This window comes from Haliotis rufescens, unplaced genomic scaffold (assembly GCF_023055435.1).
Source record: "Haliotis rufescens isolate VD_foot unplaced genomic scaffold, xgHalRufe1.0.p SCAF_12, whole genome shotgun sequence".
NCBI lineage: Eukaryota > Metazoa > Mollusca > Gastropoda > Lepetellida > Haliotidae > Haliotis > Haliotis rufescens.
The window spans coordinates 29,083,947-29,105,050 of record NW_025963802.1 but is presented as its reverse complement, the minus strand read 5'-3'; the positions used below and the strand labels follow the sequence as shown (position 1 = coordinate 29,105,050).

Genomic DNA, 21,104 nt, shown 5'->3' with positions numbered 1-21,104 from the left:
CAACATGCAGGCGTTATAGCCGTGACAACCAGTGATTTACACACTGACAAACATGCAAACCAGTTCACCAAACATGCAGGCTTCTATGGTCAGATTTTATACGACAATAGCTATACACTACATGCACCTGCGCCTACACACAAGACGCCTTGCAGGGGACGTTGTGGTGTAGGAACACGGTCGACCCCGAGCGTTGCTGATGAATACAGAGGATTAGTGTTTGATTCATGCAATAGTCAGGTCGAATGCACTGGTTCGATTCCCCATGTGGTTAGGCATTGGTGATGCCATGCCGAGATCCTTCAGCTATGAAATAATATCGGTGTAAAAGAACATTCACTATTACTCACTCGGGTTGAGTCTTATTCACTTAAAACCCCAACTCAACCACTCATGTAACAGGACCCGTGAAGACCCGGGGTAGGACAGTTCTTCAGCAACCCATGCTTGCCGTGAAAGGCGACAATGCTTGCCGTAAAAGACGACTAACGGGATCGAGTGGTCAGGCTCACTGACTTGGTTGATGCATGTCATCGATCCCAATTGCTTGGATCGATGCTCATATTAATCACTGGATTGTCTGGTCCAGACCCGATTATTTACAGACCGCCGTCATATAACTGGAATATTACTGAGTGCGGCGTTAAACAATAAACTCACGTAACAGCATGTTGCCGGTGTTTTCCATTGTACACATTGTATCAAGGGTGGGAAAGAGAAGTCGGGCTACATCGACGTGACGAGCGAACGCGTTAATCATTATACGCTAGCCCACCGCCCCTTTATACAAAACTAGAACATATGTCAACAGCCAGTCTGTGTGCGAACGCGACATTATTTGCAAACTGTTTATGTAAGCATCTAATTTGTACAGGCCATGTAGGTGGACACCCACGACCCTCAGTTAGAATTTTATTGAACCCCTTTTGCAAACAATTTAACAGCACCGATGACACTGATATCCATTTGATGATTTCTTTATTTTGTATAGTAATTAAACAACCTATGATACCAGGTGTTCCAGCGCGTCTGTGAGACTCGGCTCGCACATAACTTCCGTATCATCTAGGTCACTGTCAGCTGATGCGGTGTCGATTTCGCGTCGATCATGTTCACCTTGGCGGTTTCATTCTCCGTCGTGCTGTCAGTGTTGAGTGACAGTTATGTAATCGACAACACTGGAGGACTGGGGAGGCAGTTCGATGGATTTGGGGCTATCAGCGGTGGAGGGGTAAGTTGAAATGTTGTCGTATGTTGTTTATCATGGCATGTGACTAGGCTACGCTATACATGTTCCGGGCTACAGGGCTATGTGATTGCACCCAGCGCGGAACCTGCATTGCTTTATATACTGAAGGCTCATCTTCTCAACCTTGAATATAAAGGCCTGATACCATCTTCACTATTTGCTTTTTTGAACGTGAGTATGTTAGTTATACATGTTTCCGGGCGTTGTGAATCCAGGATGATCATGTGATGTGGAGTGATATCTGGATATTCACCTTCATTGCTTTCAGTGTTATCTTCATCACCGACATCAATCAACTCTGTATCTGTAAAAGGCCTTGAGACCATGTATAAAAAAACTGAACAATACAAGAGTGTTTTTTTACCATTGAAGTGAGTTGCTAACATTCATGATTCGTATGCATACACATAAATGTGACACTTAAAAAAATGTAGGTTGAGTTTTAACTATTTTTTATCCCCGGCATAAAATGCGAGGGTATATAGTCCCCATCTGGTCTGTCTGTATTTCGTTTCCGGAGCATAACTTGAAAACCGTGAAAGATATTTCATCGAAACTTGAATGAAATGGGCCTGAAGTTGTGCCTGGTGCTATTATAGGGGCAGGGGGGATGTGTCATCTTCAGTTCGATTTCGATTTCCCTACCACCCCAGCCTAAGTTTTCACAGCAATTACATTTCACAATCTGACTTACATGATAACAATGATATATAGATGTTCCTGATTTGCAACTGGTCAGAACTGGTTACGCAAAGAAGAGCAATAATGGTAATGGGAAATTAATTCTAAAAATGCGGGACCAGAATTAGCAGAAAGTATAACAGAAACAAAGAACAAGTAACATGACTCGTCGTCATAGATACAAATACTGTTCAACGAGTTGTTAAACCCACCTCTCTGTGTGTATATCCTTTATATTGATTGACTGCATGTAAACTGTGAAAGGAAGTATATGCTGACTCCGACATGTTGCAGTTCAAGCACATAATGTGTATATATTCAGGGTCTGGGAGCATAGGATATCACGAATATATCATTCTCAGTACATACCTATATATTAGATGGCCAGGTCCAAAATAGTTGTAGTCTTTCTAAAAAGTACTTTAATCTATAGATACTTAACAGTAAGGCAGTCTCCGTGGTCTAGTGGTAGGACGTCTACCCGGAGAGCGTAAGGTCTCTGGTTCGATGCCCGGCCGAGTCATATCAAAAGACGTTAAACGATGGTACTTGTTGTTACCCTGTCTGGCGCTCGGCATTAACGGACTAAAACAAGGACTGGTCGGCTCGGAGTCAGTATACTGTGTATGAGTAGGGTATTCATGTTAAACTGCGGCAAGATGTCTCAGTGGGCTAGCACTACAAACTCGGCATTAGTCCGGACTAGTACAAGCAGCCACACACACACATACACACACGCACGTGTATGCACGTCGCTATATAAGTGCAATAATCTTGGACGCGATGTTAAACCCCATTTCGCCTCACGTCACCTCAATTAACAGTCACACAATATCACTTTTGCCAATTCGTAATGACTTTGCTCATCGGTAGTGTCGTTGCCTAATGTTTATAGTAAATTATTATTTCGTTTTTTCAGGCAACTTCCAAGTTATTGGTAAACTACCCCGAGAAACTGCGAAATGATATTCTGGATTTGCTGTTCAAGGTATGGACATTGGGTTTTGAAAAAAAATAATACCTGATGTTTTTCCCGGTTTTTAAACAGCTGCATATGAATATAAACTGAGTCATTAACTTTAAAATGGTAAGTAAACAATTATTTTGTCCTTTTTTAAAACTTTAAAATGGTAAGTAAACAATTATTTTGTCCTTTTTTAAAACTTTGAAATGGTAAGTAAACAATTATTTTATTCTTTTTCACAGCCTAATTACGGAGCCTCCTTAGATATACTGAAAGTGGAAATCGGGTCCGATGCTCAGAGTTCAGGTAAGTAGTATGAAATAACGGTAAATGCAACATGCAAGACACATGGTCTATATTGTAAGGACACTAATGATATAAATATTCTTGTTCGCTATGACTATTTCAAAAACAACTGGACCTGTTAGGGGAGGGTATTAATATATGTCTGGAAGGTTATAAATCTATAAAACACATTATTACGACAGTCGGAATCGTACAAAGGACTCTGCTTTGAGTGGAGATTTCTTGTGATATGGAAGTATTCAGGCGCCTTTATTCATGTTTATAAGGCACACACAGTTCGGAGGACATAATTACTTGGTTACATGGGTTGCAAGGTCTATCGTTTTGTTAGCCAAGGGGGAAATTAAACAGGCCTTTAATTAATACGCATGTATCCAAAAAAGGTCCAAGTTTGATTACGTTAATGGAAAAAGGTTAATGAATGTGATGCGGATGTCATTACATTGTGGTTGCCATCTTGTCTTCTCCATGCCCCCTCCATCAGACGGGACGGAGGCAACCCACATGCGGACAGCCAAGGATGAGAACTACACCAGGGGATATGAATGGTGGTTGATGAAAGAGGCCAAACAGGTTAGTGCCTTTGCTATAGTTTTGGCTTAATGTGATACAAATGATGAATATGTAAATCCATGCTATGGAATAATAACAATATTGTTATGTTTTAAAAACAAATTAAACATCCGTATGTTTATCGTTGTGGTGCCATATAAACACAGACGCACGCAAACATTTAGATATAAATCCTCCAACTCGTGACACCCCCCCTCCACACACACACACACACACACACACTATTTAAAAAAAGTGTTTAATCGTCAGTAAATATAATGTTTAACAATAATTCTGCATGTGTATTTCTAGAGGAACCCGTCCATCAAGTTGTACGGTCTGCCCTGGGGGTGGCCTGGCTGGGTGGGGTGGAACCTGTACGACACCCCGGACCAGACCGCCACGTACATCGTCAACTGGGTTCTGGGAGCTAACACTACCCACGGGCTACATATAGACTATGTGGGGGTGAGTTCCGGAGTGTCATATGTATTGTTCATATAATCGATTTTTTAACATAACTGATAATAATTAGCTGTATGGGAAAGCAGGGTAGTTGTTACCTGTTAAAGTGGGTATTTGGATAGGGCTTTACGTGGCCTTTAACACTGTCAGTTATTTGACAGTTGATCACTTATATATCACGAAAGCTGAACGTAAAAGTCTAAAGTGCCAAACCCTCCTCTATAGGCATCCAGCATATCACTTAATTTGCATTGGCATCCAATTTAAGAACTCATGTGTCATATCAGTGTACTCAGCCGGTACAATGAATTTAGACTGCCACAGGGCTAAATATATTCTATTGTTTTATCATTCTTTGTAAGAAAAAAAAAATCAACATTGAAACATTGGCATCCACGTACAAGATAGACATTTCATGGCATCCAGCGTACTAGAATCCGGAATGCCTCTCAACAGGGTTTGGTATCCAGCTTACTGAAAAGGGGGTTGGCACCCTCGCATATCGTAGACATCATCTCTTGGATCCCACGGGCAGGGTTATGCCGTGCTGACCTAGGATCATGATAAGACGATAAAGGGGTGTCACAAAGAAGGGAAACCTTAGACCACTGGCCTACCCGTGCATTTGTTAATGGTTGGATCACCGGTCCACACTAATCTATTCAGGATGTTGTTACTTTGAATCGTCTATACTGAAACATTGAAAACGCATAATCAACTTTAACTTGAAATCAGAAAATATGTGTTTTTGTGCTCATCCCAAAAAACACATCGAACGAGATTCGAACCCGTACGTTTGATTATCTCATGCCTTAATACCCAGACGTACGAATCTGACTTTTGTGATCATATTGCCAAATATTACAAATACTCGAATATGCATTTTCACAGTGTTTCAGTATACGATATTCTGTTCTGTTCAGACACAGGGTATCAGGACTGGCGTACAAGAGTCAATTTCCAACACACCTTACAAATGTAACACTTTCTATCTGGTAATGGTTTGTTTTAAAAACAACACTTTACATGTGTAGTGAGAACCTTAGTGACCTTGGTTTCAAATCATCCTTTACAGATTTGGAATGAGAGAATGTATAACGTCACCTACATAAAGGTAAGTACAGGCCTGGCACCGCCAGACAAGTTCGTATATTGTAAATGTTTGAGTTACTGTGATTCGTAAGCTAGAGGTCGACTTGTCGCTAATCTGAGGGTCTTTTTAACCATATGTCTGTACGTTGCAGACGTTGAGGAAGACACTAGACAGACACGGTCTAGTAGACACTCATATCATTGCGCCAGACAATTTCCACTGGGATATAGCCGAGGACATCCTTGCTGACTCGGAACTTGCACAGGCGGTGTATGCTATAGGGTGCGTGTAGTTGTCACAGTGGGAATGACCACACTTGTTCTGCTGCAGTCAACAATAACCCCAGCTAAGTCACCGGCACCTGTATGTAGCAATTGAATCAGGTTAGCAAAGAAATTAAGTAAATATAAGCATGTGATTGTATCAAGGAAAACCAGAGATGAGACCAGGTGTTCGCGAAAAGGGTAAGCATGAACCTGCCCTGCCGGTAGCACCAGCCACTCACACAATTTGCATGAACGGTTAATGTTTGTTTGTCGCTATGTGATGTTGTTCTTCCCTCAAATCCACCCCGTTATGATTCTGGGCCATCCTTGGTTCCCAGCATCCTCTGCTTGTACGAAGACCAGGCTTGTTGCAATGAGTGACCTGGCTGATTTGTGTCATCGTACACCGATAGCTTATGCTATTGACCACCCGTTTACCAAGCTTGATCCATGCTGGTCGTAAGAGACGGTGACTTGATTGCGTAGTTCGATGCTCAAGGTGTCAATCATTGTCAATCAATGATCGAGACTGATTTTTCTCTGGCGCTGACGTTTCACAGTCTCTTATAGTGTTTATAGTTATACAATTTGATTAACTAATAACGACCCCAATAACTTAATATTGAGTTATATTTAAAATTCCATCCTTTTGTCTTCGCATCATTATTATGATGATGATGATGATGATGATGATGATGTCAATTCAGCTCGCATTACCCCAAGACAACCAGCACACCGACGGCAGTGAAGACAGGCAAGCGTCTCTGGGCATCGGAGGATCAGACATTAGTGGTGATACTTGAACCTTATCGCAAATCATTGTTCACACAGTAACACCCCGTTTACCCGGACAGCTCGTTCCCAGTAAAACCGTCCTTATTAACAGGGTACCCGATTACTGAATGATGGGTACGGATTAATATGCCCTTGCGTGCTCTTCCATGTCAAATCAGGGATTATGTCAAATCAGGGAGTATATCAAATCAGGGAATATTCAAATCACGGAATATGTCAAATCAGGGTATATGTTAAATCAGGGAATATGTCAAATCAGGGAATATGTATAATCCCTGACATTTTTAGGTATAATTAGACAAATTCCTTGATTTGACAATGATTGTTTTAGAAATATTCCCTGAAAATATTTCATTCATGGTTGTTAGAAGAAGTAATTTCTCAAGTATCATCATGACATTGTTAAAGAGTTAGATTGTTAAATAGAAAAGGTATATATGCACATGTTTGTTGCCTGGTTCATAAAAAAATAAAAAAGGCGTGACCAACCGAGAACACTAAAATTGTTGTAACAACACATGATCATTATGATCATGATGTTCACGGAGTTAACAGTAAAAATACTGTAAACTCATTGGTTGGTGTGTTTAATTCATAGTTGGGAAAAGAAGTATGATTATAGTGTCAATATAACAAATGTTAAATGAGCTTTCTAAGCAAAAGGTAAGTAAAACAACCCATACTTGTGGCGATATTCCAGTTATAAAGTTGCTGATAGAATGTACTATTTCCAAAATGTAATTGGAGGAGAATTTCGGAAAGAACTTGAACTTTGATGAGAACAAACGTGTGTACCTAACAAAGAGTAGAGCAAAATCATAGGCGAGATTTAAGAAGCCACGGGCACTCCCAAGAAGACCTCTAGCCAGTACTATCTTCACCAAGCAAACCATGCACACATGCAGCAAGCTGAATGAATGGTGAAGCGCAGTAACCGTGTTTTATCAGCAGTGAAACTTGCAATTGGTGACAATGTAACAGTGCAAATTCCCCGAATTGACCCGGGCCGTTCTGTTTCCAGAAACATAAAACATGTTGTGATGGAATGCAGCGACAATGGCTTGTACACTATTGCTGTGAAAGGTGGAACCATTTTGATGTTTGTGCGCAAGTGCCCTGTGCAATTGTTACTTGTTACCGACAAGAACATTACACTTCGCCAGGCTCTGCAGTTGGAATCCAACTACTGAGCCCAAGCTGTCACATAATGTAACTATGCCGGTTCCAAGAAATGCGAGACCAACAGGTATAGATGTTTCAAGGCTAAGCTACTGTGTAACTCCTGTGCCATTCAAGTCTGACATGCGTCAATAGAAACTTAACAAGAGAGACATTATTAGTCTCATATTGGTAACTCGCGTCTTACTGCTAGAGTAACATTATTGCGTTTGAATTAGTTGGTACTGATGTATGATAAGTCTATACGGTATGATTTGTCAAATAAATCTTGTCTCACTCGTAAACTCATTAACATTGCTTTATTGATACCAGAGAGAACAATTCTTCCAACAACCATGAATGAATCAGGGAATATGTCTAAAATACTTGTTAATTCAGGGAATATGTGTAATACCTGAAAATGTGAGGGCTTATGTATATTCCCTGCGTGAATCAGACTTTACATATATTCATTTTATATAAACATATGTTCATTATTACATTCAGATATATTACATATATTCCCTACACAAATATACATATTCCCTGAATTGGCATGATCCCTGTAACAATTTGTATTGCAGTGTAGTGCGTCGACTTATCATGCTGCTCTGGGTAAACATCGGGGTGAAGCTTTCACCATTAGTGCCAACATAGCAGTCAGTACTAGTTTACAATAATACAACTTATCCGTCCCTTGTAAACAAACTGAATTCACTTGGGACGATTAATCCTTGAAAGTATTTTTCTATTTATAGAACTGGAACAGGAACTATGTCCATGGGAACATGACAGGGTAAGAAATTGTTGACGTTTTCTAAACGTTAAAATCTGAATATTTGCAGGATATACTTATTAATGTGTACCATTTAGACCCTGTTAACATGAAAAGGCACATGTAGTCTTATGTTTATGTGTGTATAACATATGAATAGGTTATTGAATAGAAATGTGGTCATGGAAACGCAAATCAAATATTTAACATAAATATAACCTTCAAACCGCTTTCCATATTCATAAAGAAAAGCTCTGCCAAAATCAGAGTCGATTCCGATTGTACCATGAACAACTGACTGTATTTATGAACAACTATCAAATAGTGATGATAACAGATTTTCGCGAAAAGGTGAGCGTATCCAACCCCACCTGTGGCATCTGTCGAAGGCAAGTCAAGTGTTCACCTGAAAAAACCCACGGGAACATATGGTACAAGTGAAAATAAAGAATTGCATCGGACATATTTTTTGTCACTGATGCGTCAAATTTGAAAATGGCCTCCACCTGTCTACCATAAATCATTGAATACAGACAAATGATCATATATTTGTTTCAGTACAATTGCATGGCCATTGATCGCCAGCTACTATCAAGGACTACCTTACTACCCCGATGGGCTAATGACAGCATCCGAACCATGGAGCGGGTACTACCCAAAACCTAAAACAATATGGGTTGCAGGTACACACAACTCGCACTATAATTATAAAAGCAGACATTTGTATTCTGAAACACTGAAAACAGTTTAATTTATGACGATTTGTCCTTTGGTGGAGTGTCCCAGTCGTGTTAGGCGCCGTGATTCGCTGTGCGGAGTTGCGTCCCTTGGGCACGTAAGAAACCTATGATTGTGGATTCGAATCTCGGTTCGCCCTGATTATGTTTCTAGGTTTGTCAGCACCATACCCGTGCTCGTGGGTTTCACCCAAGTGGTAAACGTCTGAGACCTGCATCACTTCGGGGTTTCCTCCCACATTAGGTTTACACGCCGTGATATAACTGGAATAATGTTAAAAGCGGCGTTAAAGTCACTCACTCACTCCTTTGGGGGATCGTGTATTGTAGTCCACATGTTAATGATATTCTAGTTTTAAACTGTCGATTCAAACGAATATTATTGTATTTATTTGTAAACTATACAAAAATGAATTAATCAATGTCTGATAAATCCCCATCACGGACTAACAGGCTCGATTTATGTTTGTCCTGACAGATCCAGCGTTGAAGCTTCAACGTTTACACTTTAATATTCCAATTATATTCATTTTCTAATCACTGTCACAAATAAAATATGAGTGATAAATTCATTCCGGGGCTTTCAGGTCTACATGTCTACATGTAGAACAGATGTTAGATGACATACGTCGAAAACCCAATAAATGAATAAACACTAACATATATGTTAAACATACATATATCTCTGAGGAAATAGTTTGATCCAATTCTTGTTTTGAGATTTTATTCATATTGATTTTATATTCCCACTTAAGCTCATACAACTCAGTTTGCACAGCCCGGATGGACGTACCTTCGTCATGGTGCGGGAGTTGGAACTTTCAAATATGGCGGCACATACGTCACGCTCGTCAGTCCAGAAGGAAATGACGTCACTATCATAATTGAAACTATGGTGAGTGTCTTCTTTTCATCAAATGTACCGACCAGGTCAACGGGGTGGAACAAATGTTTATGACTTACTGCCCCCCCCCCCAAAAAAAAAAAACAACCCAAAAAACAACCCCAAACACACACACCTATAATATACATGTGATTTAAAGGTAGTTGTACAAATATTGATTGTGCCTATTCGAGAAAATGTTCAAAATAAGCTTGTTACTTCGTTACTACACAGTGAGTTTGGTATTCTGGTTACTTGGTGGTGGCCATTCTTCAAATCTGAATCTGTTACAAATGATGCAAATTAAAGTTCATTAAGTTTTTATATTGAATACTGTAAAGTGAACAATAATGCATATATGATAGTGTCCATATTATGATGCCATGACTGCCCCGTATCGTACACTTATGTCGTAGTATTGTGGCTGTATATACTGTCTCTCTCAGAAATGAGGGGTAAGTAAACAACATCGACAGGGTTATCTTATCGGCCTTTATATTGCTACTACGATGTGATTCCTAAATTGAAACACAAAGGTAAACCTGGAAATCGGTAAAAAACGTGTAAAAGCAGTAAATAACCGCACACGATCAATAAAATAATTTGAAAAATGATATTGAAACACACAAGTTTAGGATTACAATCACAAAAGGAAATATAATGTATCAAATAGGTGGCAGCAGCAATAAATAACTGGCCCTATATTACATGTCAGAGTACTTACGAATATCCAACATTTGCTACAGTCGAATGACTTGAAAGAGATACGTGTTCCGTTTTTAGTGGCTGGGAGGAATTGGACTTTAGATTGGTATCCTATCCACACTGTGCATGTAGATAAGACACAAGTCAGGTCGTAGAAGGCCTCGAATCGCCCTCATCTCGCTCCTTTATAGGTAAAACCCCCCTTCTAGAAACATCACATCACTAATCTTCTCGAATGATGTAGCTGTCCTGTTCATTGCTACACAAAGACCGATAACTCTGAAGTACTCCGGCTGCCGCGGACCCCTGGAATCCGGCCACGACAAAACTCGATATTTTACGAGGACCTCTTTCATTTGCTGTCACTTACAATAATCTACCGCCACATAACAATGACACAACATTCATGTATGTTTCCTGTATCAGATGGACGACCAAGACGCCGGTCTACCCCAGAATGTTACGTTCCAACTCAAGGGAACCTTAGTGAGTCTTTAATAATAACGCATTACACACGCGTCCAATGGTTTGTGCAACCAATCCTTTATGTAAACGTCTTTAATTTATTGCGAGATATTTAATACTATTTGTACCTGACTGCTTGAGTAATATCTTTGATTTACTTGCTTATGTTTATTAATATGCTGTGTTCTTACAGGCAAGTAAATCGCAGTTTAATGTTTGGTACACCAACACGCAGACAGACGAATACTTCATTAAGAAACCACTTATGCAGGTAGGTTGTAACATTATATTAATTGAAGAGTATTCAAAACATTTAAACAGGGTATAATAAAAGAACGAGAACTCAAATGAATATATTTTTGCTGAAATGTCTTCTTGGATAGACGGTGGATGGACAGCTGAATCTGGCCCTTGGCGTGAATGAAATGTACACACTGACTACTTTGACCTCTGGAAACAAGGGAGCGTACACCCAGCCACCACCTTCCAAGCCTTTCCCACTTCCATATATGGAGGATTTCGAAAGTAAGATAACGTGAAGAAGACATTATTTGTATCTTTTTACACAGAAGACCGCAAAGTGTGGTTACCCCAAATTGGATAAAATCGCTACAGGCTTTGGGAACAACAAGTTTCTGTACATGCATATGCTATATAGCTATATGGTAGATATAGTTACTTAGTCATTGTTTACCTATGACGTGACAAGGTCACAAACTGTCCATTTGGGATCAAACATATGGCATAAATCTTACTGTAGAGAGAGCCACTGGTAGGGATCGATCATCAAGTGTGACCGGGGGTGTCGGGTCTGTGAGTTAGTATACATGAAAAAAAGCGAATTAACAGAGAGTACCATACAATTGGTTACCGTTAGAATGTAAAATGCTTCATTCTGATTGGACAAAGATATGCAACTAATGTTGTAAAGTTGAATTTACTTGAACATGAATTCATTGTTTGACATTAACTTTATAGACAGTTATGATTAATAAATCGACGAGGACGCAAAGGCATGCATGGCAGGTGGCATGTCGCGCCGAGCAGCAATCCTTGATCTACAACTGACGGAATCCTATAACATTACAGTCCCCCCTGGTTAGAATGCCACATTTCGTCGTCTGTTGTATAAAATACTCCAACGGTGCTGTACGATTATGGTTTCCTTTGATGATTTCACTGTTATGTTTATATTTCTTTTTGCTTATAAGTCTTTATCAACATTTTGTAAACATATACACGTAAAAGTAGTTGTATGACAATACCGTGAACCCTCGTTAGCCCACAAACCCCGCATACCGGACGGTTACCTGTGGGGATATCTGTATACATAAATAACGTCCTTTGAATTTGGTTAACGTATGTTCGGACGATTTCACTGTGACCTTATCGTCCATATCAAGGAGGTAATTCATGTTTCATTGACTTTCTTTTCATCCTGTCGGGCCCATTAATTCTTTAATTCTGGTTTAGACATCAATATAATCTGTGTAATATTGCAATAAAATATAGGTGCTCAGCCATGTTAAAAAGAAAATGATTTATAGTTGCCAACATTAATATTATTTTAATAAAAATCACCAGGTTACGAAGTTGGCGAAGAACCATTTCTCTTCTCCCAGCAAATAGGAGCGTTCGAGGTTGTGAAAGCTGACGCTGACCATGGGAACGTCATGAGACAGGAAACCACACAACGACCGGTCAGCTGGTGCACAGCTGACTGGACAGACAGGCCGGTCACTATCATTGGGGATATTACGTGGTATGTTGTAAGACAGGCCTACAGGCTCGTCACTCATACAGGAGAATTTGCTTTGTTGGTTGTCCATTCGAAACGTTAATGTCAGAAAATAATGTCTAATGTCTGCCAAAACATATTTCATTGGTCGTAAAAGGTAAAATAGTGATGACAATTGTTTGAATAGAACACTGAAAATCAGTAATGCCGGTAGCATTTGCCACTCACACAATCTTCCTAAAATACTAAATAATGAGATGTGACAGCTCCATGTAAAGGTCATGGTATGGGATATGTTGACAAGCGACGGTACGAAGACAGGCCAACATGCTCGTCACGTCGACCTAACTCACTCACATGCCTCTCTCCAGGCTGAAAACATCCCTGCAGGCCGATTTGTTTCACATTAATTGTATTCCCAGGACGGATATCTACCTGGAGGTTGACTTCCGCGTTCCGGCGGTCTCCGGGGTTCCAGACGGAGTCTTCATAGCATCCCGTCTCTCCGCGGGCGGTTGTGACACCACACTCGCATTTGGAGCGATAGTCTACCTCGACGTCAAACATCAAACATTTCACCTGGCTGCCAACTTTCGTAAGAAACATTTCAGTTATATTGGCTCGGTAGGGATGCATCTGGTATACTGTTGGTAGAACCATTTATTCATAATTTCCAGTCGGTTTGTTTTTACATGGAAGGCCAAATCCAAACCAAAGTCAAGGTCGATGGTACACCTGGGCATTTTTTAACGTTCAGTGTTTACAGAAATTGCATATTGACCATAAATGATCATTCTTAAGGCATTATATTTTACTCAAGTGAATATATCATCCCCGGAGATTACAAGCAGATGATTCCCTTCAAGGTTAGGGAACCAGTTAAAGTATTTGGCTAAAAACCTTCATGGAGCAACGAGGCATATCGCTTAGAAAGGTGTGCCATCCACGGTTTCAACATGTTACAGGTTTTATATGTATATCGTATGACTAACATCTCAGGCTTTCAATACGATACCCATCATTTGGTTGAGCATCTTCGAAACACCTGCATAAACTTTGACGATAAATTAATGTTTGTTTAATATGAATGTCGTAATATCTCATCTCAGGTACATGATTTCAAGGACGTTTTACTTGACATTCATTTTGACAGCCTTCGTTATCCAGTGTGACGAAAGGTTTCATTATAAATGTGCTTGTAATGGCCACTTTAAGACATAAGTTAATATCATTAAACGCCGACTTGTTCAGATCATCCCTGAGAACAACTGTTTTTCGTTGAGATCAGCCGATGATTTAAGGCGCGCTTCATTGTGTCAAATTATTAGTTAGGGCAACTTCGCATATATGAGATGAGAAAATAATTTAATGCTCGCTTGTTTCTTCAGTTTTCAGTCAGGTCATAACCGAGGGCAACTTCACATATGCTGCGGGATGGAACACTGCCTCGCTCCTCGTGAAGGTGAATACTCTCATCATCCCAACATTTGTCAACTTTCGTAGTGACAAAATATTCTCAACATTTGTTTAAAGTTGTGTGTGGTATGGTATGTATTTGATTCAAAACTGACAACTTATCACTAATCATGAGCAGTGACCCTTAAACACTAATTGATTGAGTAAGTAGGGATTCGATTCCCGTTTTGGGTGTAATATGTCAAATTCTGGCTTCCTGTGATATTTCTCACCAATACGAATCACTCTTGGTCACATTGGCTTAAATTTTAAAACAATTATTGTGGAAATGTTCTTGACAAACTTTCTTTTATTCAGTTACATGCATCCCCTACACTATGTAGTTACGTGTAGGGAGCCTGGAATGAAATCACAGGTATTTACATGTCACTGTTACATTATGCTTTAACTCCGTGAAGACCCGGATTAAAAGAGGTCCTTCGTACCTCAACGGCGAATGGAGTGGCGGTGGAGTAGACAGTGGTTTAAGCGGTCTCACGGCACGCCGAAGGCCCATGTTTGATTCTCCACATGGATACAATGTGTGAAGCCCATTTCTGGTGTCCCCCGCCATGATATTGCCGGAATATTGCTAAAAGCTGCGTAAAACCATACTCACTCACTCACTCACGCAATGGCGAGTGACGTTGCTCAAGCTGTGGTTTGTCTGTTCTCGATTATGTACAGGCCACCTTGGAACAGCTGGGATATTGCTGACTGTGGCAATGGACAACAAACACGGTACATGACATTAGCGGTATTTCGGTTTTCATTTGTATCGACATGAGTTTGTTTATTTCTACCAGGGTCTAGCGGCTACCGTCACTGTTAACGGAAAACCTTTATTCCGTGATGTATCAATTCCATCTGGAATAAGAGCTGGGTTTGTTGGTTTGGGGACAAGAGGATATGGACAGGCCGATTTCGACAACGTGAAGATAACATCGGCAAAAGACGGACTTCATCGAATGGAAAAGATGAAATCTAGATTTAACTCTTTGCTTCCTTGATGAAACATAACGATGAAATCTAGATGAATGTTGATTATCCATTTTTAAGTATTTTTGTAATATATCTGTGTGATTAATATTATGTATTTTTGTATCTAAGTTCATTAAGATCATTAATAAATGTATTGGTTTCCATATGTTAGATCGGAATAAAGCAGTGATGACACAACGATGTCTTTCTTCAATGTTGTTTACTAGGTTATATTAAATTACAGACATGTAACCTCGCACACAGCAGCACTCTGAACCAGGCTCAAGTCTAACGACCCTTTCCCTAGCAACCTAACCACTCTTTACATGGACAATCACACAGAACATTACTTACCAGTAAACAAGTTACCCTGGCGGACTCGAACGCAATCACTCGCTGATTGAAGTATCGCTCTCGCGAGATCACGTTATATATTTGCAAACTAAACACCCCCTGTTGAAACATTGCTCTCGTCCACGTTATGTTTAAAAAAAAAGTGTATGTACATGTAGAATATAATAATAAACACCTGCTTGAAAATAGTCATGCTCATAATGATATCTCAGGAGAATACGTATATGTGTATCTAGATATGCACACATACAATGTACTTACTTGTCTAACTTGACAATAATAAACAATATGAACAGTTAAGTGTTTACATTACATATACATTATAACATTCAATTTTTAAATGCAATAAATTGTCAATGCAAAGAATAACCAGTCTAGGTTATCCGTCGAAACAGATTGTATTTTGCGTAAAGGACAAAATTGCTGTGAAAATCATACTGGACCGCTGAAAATCAGTGATGACACCAGGTGTTCGCAAAAGGGTATGCTAGTTCTGAATTACGTCGGCTGTGTACGAGTGCTGAGATTTTGCTGCTAATAAGTAAAGAAATATTCTGCAACACACTGGGGGTGTAGTTTTAAAGTCTGGGCCAAATCATTTCTCTTGTAGTTGACTCAGCATAGATAAATGCTCCTGAGCTTACGATGAAACTCGGGGACTTCAGTTCACCAGCATAAACATAGACCCAGGTCAAGTAAATTTAAATTGTCAATGCAAGAAAATGACCAGCCTTGATTATCAGTCGAAACAAATTCCATTAGGTGTAAAGGGTAAACTAGCTGTGAAAATGATATGAATGGACCACTTTGAATCAGTTATGACACCAGGTGTTTGCGGAAAGCATGTCCTGTCCTACCGGTAGCACCAGCCATTCATGCAATGTGCATTAGAAGTAAGTATTTATTGCCTGACACCGCATAGCAGCACTCATGCCACGTCGTCCTGTTAACAAACCAGAAAATCCAGCAACACAAGCGACATTAATAATAATACAAGACACTGGTGTCGTGGTATTGTGTGAGAAATGGTCATGTGAGGATGTTCAAAATATATGTACAATGTGGGATGCCATCAGGCATTGTAAACTTCCCCAGTTCAACCTGTGAAGTCTTTGGTTGTATCTTACATCCACAGTCCACAACGATGTAGCTATATACCAGTATATGACATACATGTTGGTATTTTCGGTATTTCATTTGCCCTTAAGCCACAAGTGGGGATGTCATACTCTTCCAGCTTCTTCTGTACACCTCAAATGCGTGCAAGTTTGGCTGATCTTATTGTGGTTTAAGAGATAACCCTGGACGTATTCCTGTGGTGTTCCTTTACATGATCTAACATATTCCACTTGTTGCAATCCTGTCATCCTAATGCAAGGCAAGAGTTCGGTGCTGTTTCGATAATGTAGGGGTCATATCTTTAATGTTAAGAACTCAATATGAATTGGTAAATTATTGTTTTGTTAAATCCTCTATTTGGAAGTCTCAAATGTAGGTGTGAAAAGAATAGTTAACAAATTTGTTTAAACTGAAATAATGTTTTACTTTGAGCTTTACGACAATGTCGTTACACCTCACACTGACCTCCCCCTTTTCACTGACTTGAGCGTTGTACCAATGTCGTTCCATGGTATCAGGTGCCTAAACACTTACCTGGGTACCAGATCATTCCGCCCCAGTGTGGACTATGTCCACTCGAACAATTGTTCAAGTGGAAGATGTCAGCTTCAGCAATAGTACGCTTGGCAAGTACATATGTGATAAACTTCCTTCCTCTTTTCTCCGTAGCGGTGATTTAACTGATGAACTGCTTCAGACAACCAATCGTATTGAACAGTCCCTAGAAGCTAATCGTAGTGCTTATAATGACTTTGTAGTTTTTTACAATCGGAACTAGATAAGTGTGTTCCTCGCAAAAGAGGTAAAGGGGACAGTTCTTCCAGATCATTTACAAAAGCGTACTAGTGTTCTGAATTGCAATCCCAGCTGGACAATTTCAAGCAATGTAAGAATCTTAACCGTAAAACCGACAAGAAACAAAAAGCGAATTTGAAAGGACTTTTGACAAACGACATCAGCTAGACAAGCAATGCAACCTGCTTTCCGTGTATGACTCAAATTCGACAAGAGACTTTTGGAAAGTAATTGCAAAATCTGCATATCCAACGATCATACCCATACTACCCCATGAGAAGTTAACAAAGATGACGCAATTCACTACGATCAGACTACTGTCCTAATTTTTTGGAAATATGCTTATTTGAAACATTATACAATGGTGACTGTTCTCACTGTAGTGATAATATTTGTAACAATGGGCTACGCGCCTCTGGTTTAGTCGGTCATGATATTGATGCGTTAAAACTTAAATCTCCCATCTCCAGGAAATAGGTAGTGCATGCAGCTGACAGAGCAAAAGCGTGAAAGGCAGCTGGTATCGTTTTCGTTTTGTGTTGATAATGGCACAATTCCTAACATGAGAAAAGAAGGCATGATATCTCCTATACCTGAAGCAGATAGCCATGATCCTTCTAACAATAGGGACATCACGATTTTATCAATACCTTGTTTTTAAATGTTTTGAAATATTCGTCTGAACTTGTGGCTCGAAAATAATCAACTGCTTGCAGATGAGCAAAATGGTTTCCGCAAAAAAAAGAAGTACTGTTGAACATATTTACAGCCTTTATTCAATCATAAACAACAGGAAACAACACAAAAGTCTACATTTGTCAGCTTTATTGATGCAAGAAAAAACATTCAATAGGTTAAACTATGAATCTTTGTGGTTGAAATTTTAAAATCTTGTTGTCAAGGAGCGTGTTTTAGACTGTGTAAAATCACATGCAAGCAGAGTATCTGTGAATGGTCACTTAACCGAACGTTTAAGTGTAACTTCCGAAGTGAAACAAGGCTGGGGAATGTCACCCACACTGTTTTCTATTTTTATAAATCACCTTGTTTGGGAAATCAACAATCTAAAATGTGGTGTTGAAGTCAATAAGCAAATGTTGAGTATGTTATTGTTTACAGACGATAAAGCGTTAATCGTACCTGATGTGCAGTCTCTACAAAATATGTTAAATTGTTTACTCGATGGAAACTGTGTGTGAATTTCAACAAAACTAAAATTGTCCATTTCAGAAATGATAACTGTTCTTTGTCTTCTATGCTTACCTGGTCAGGCACAACTTTAGAATTTTCTCCTATGTACAAATACCTACTATGTACTATTAATTTGTGGCTTAATGGATATCTTGACATGAATTGTACAGCAAACGAAATTGCTAAATCTGCTAGTCGGGTTTTATCATCGATAATTGTAAAATCTTAAAGTATACCCCACAGTGTTTTTCAAAAGCTGAACGCTAGTCTTGTACAGCCAGTTCTGTGTTACGGTGCGGCAATATGGGGTACTCGAGAGTACAGCTGTCTCAACACAGTGCACAAAAGAGCCTGTAGATTTTATTTGGTCACTAGAGGGGACATGGGATGATCTTCGTGTTTCTATAAACAGCGAGTTGAAATTGTGGGCTTTTGGCGTACAATTCCTGTCTCCAAAACGTAAATGTTTATGTAATCTTTTGATGTGATCTACCACATTTTCTAATTCTTTGGTGAAACGTGTCACAGCTGTATTTGCACGCGTTGATATTGATGTCACAAACATGTATAAATGATGAATTGTAACGAAGGGACCCTAATAAATGGTATGATAACTGTTGGCACCAATGCCATGGTAAGACAATGGTAAGCCCAATGGTAACAAACTGCGCACCTATTGTCTTTTACAAAAAGTATCTTTCATTGAAAAAGATGTAAAACATATTTTCTCGAGGGAAAACCGCAGTATTTTAGCAATGTTTGGATGTTGTACCCTTCCTCTTGAATCTGAACCTGACCGTTATAACCGCCCACAGCCCCTCTAGTTTATGTAATCATTTTAATTTTAACGTTGTTGAAGATGAATGTCACTTTTTAGTCATTTGCCCATTTAATTCGGATTCCAGATATGATCTATTTGTCAAATTTTACAGTATCTAATTTTTCCCAGTTTGAACCAGCTTTTCTCTCGATGTAGCCTCTAGTTCAACTTTCCTATGTTATGATTAAGGATCTATGTTCACAATCTGTTGCCGCAACACTTTGCAAAATGTATAAACGCAAACTTCTTCACTACACCCATCTCAAAGCTATCCCCCATAATGTCCAGTCGTATGCACTGTAATTCTCTTTCTCAGAGAGCTTATAGTTAGCTCCGTTACCGTTATAAATCCCTTTTCACTGGGCAAAAATCCTAATTTGTAGTTCTGATCAGGCTAGCTAGATTGGACTAGCCCGTTACAGTAAACAGGTAAGTACCCAGTAACTGGGTGTCGTAACACATGGGTTCTCTGATGGATGGGGTAGAACTATAAATACTCATTTTCATACAAATAACCTCCTGCGATCATTCACAGCCCTCTTTATTATAGGATAAAGGAGTGGGTGCCGTCCGTCCTTCCTTCCTTCCGTCAAGTTTCTTTTCCGGAGGAGAACAATAACACCATGAAATATATCTTAACCAAACTTGGCACATAGATAGTTTCCGGGGCAGATCTTGAAAACCGTACAATATTTCTTCTTCACCAAACTTGGCACACAAATAGGTCCAGTAGAAAACTGATGCCTTTTGATACTTTGGGATTTAAAAACGATTTTTCGAGTTTGACTTACACTGAAAATCACCAAACTAGGCACAGATCTTGAAAACCGTCTAATATTTCACCAGTGTTAAGCTGGTGCCTTTTGATATTTTGGGATTTTTTACGAATGTTTCCTAAGCAAGAGCATAACTCGGAAACCGTTTACACATTCTAGAAAAAAACATCTATGCAGGGTTGTCTGAGAACCGTTACCATAATTACCTTATTGGGATGTATACCACTTGACAATGGAACTTGGACAAGGTAAATGGTGAATTATTGTGAAAACACAATACCCTGGACATACGCCGTAGAGAACATTAATGGTGATGGACTCAAGGTGACTCACTTCAATGCTCATTTCGAAGATATGAAGAAGGATAAGTTTTGTTGGTGTTGTTCATGTTTTGTGTTTCACAGAAACCCACATCAATATTACAGTGAAAGAGACCTCTAAGGATATCAAATCTATCCAGGAGACACTACACATGGTATTGTCGTGTATGTTTCAACAAGTTTCAAGAACAGTGTCCAGCTATGTGATATAATCTCATCTCGCAGTATTAAATACAATTCCTTTCTTGTTGGCAAGTTCTGCATTGCTTGTGTGTATGTTCCTCCAAAAATGTCATGGACACAGTTGTTCATCAGCACAGGTAGTGATAACTCTTTTATCAACACCCAGGCGAATGTGGAACAATGAATGTTTGACCTGATTATAGGTCAACCTTGTGATATCGTATGAGTATCACCTGCTGGTTGGAACCTATATCCGGACAGTTATTAGTTATAAAGTG

General features: G+C 39.5%; 1 protein-coding gene across 1 annotated transcript; it reads left to right on the top strand.

Moving 5' to 3' along the window:
* Positions 1-1,024: 1,024 nt before the first annotated feature.
* On the top strand, positions 1,025-15,466 carry LOC124116725 (galactocerebrosidase-like). Its single transcript, XM_046478189.2, has 18 exons — positions 1,025-1,231; positions 2,850-2,918; positions 3,137-3,200; positions 3,685-3,773; positions 4,065-4,220; positions 5,293-5,331; positions 5,462-5,592; positions 6,284-6,368; positions 8,288-8,325; positions 8,863-8,987; positions 9,797-9,936; positions 11,056-11,115; positions 11,288-11,365; positions 11,478-11,619; positions 12,679-12,856; positions 13,255-13,427; positions 14,221-14,294; positions 15,094-15,466. The coding sequence occupies exons 1-18, from the start codon at positions 1,109-1,111 to the stop codon at positions 15,295-15,297; spliced, it is 1,968 nt and encodes a 655-aa protein (XP_046334145.2). The 5' UTR covers positions 1,025-1,108; the 3' UTR covers positions 15,298-15,466.
* The last annotated feature ends 5,638 nt before the right edge of the window (positions 15,467-21,104 follow it).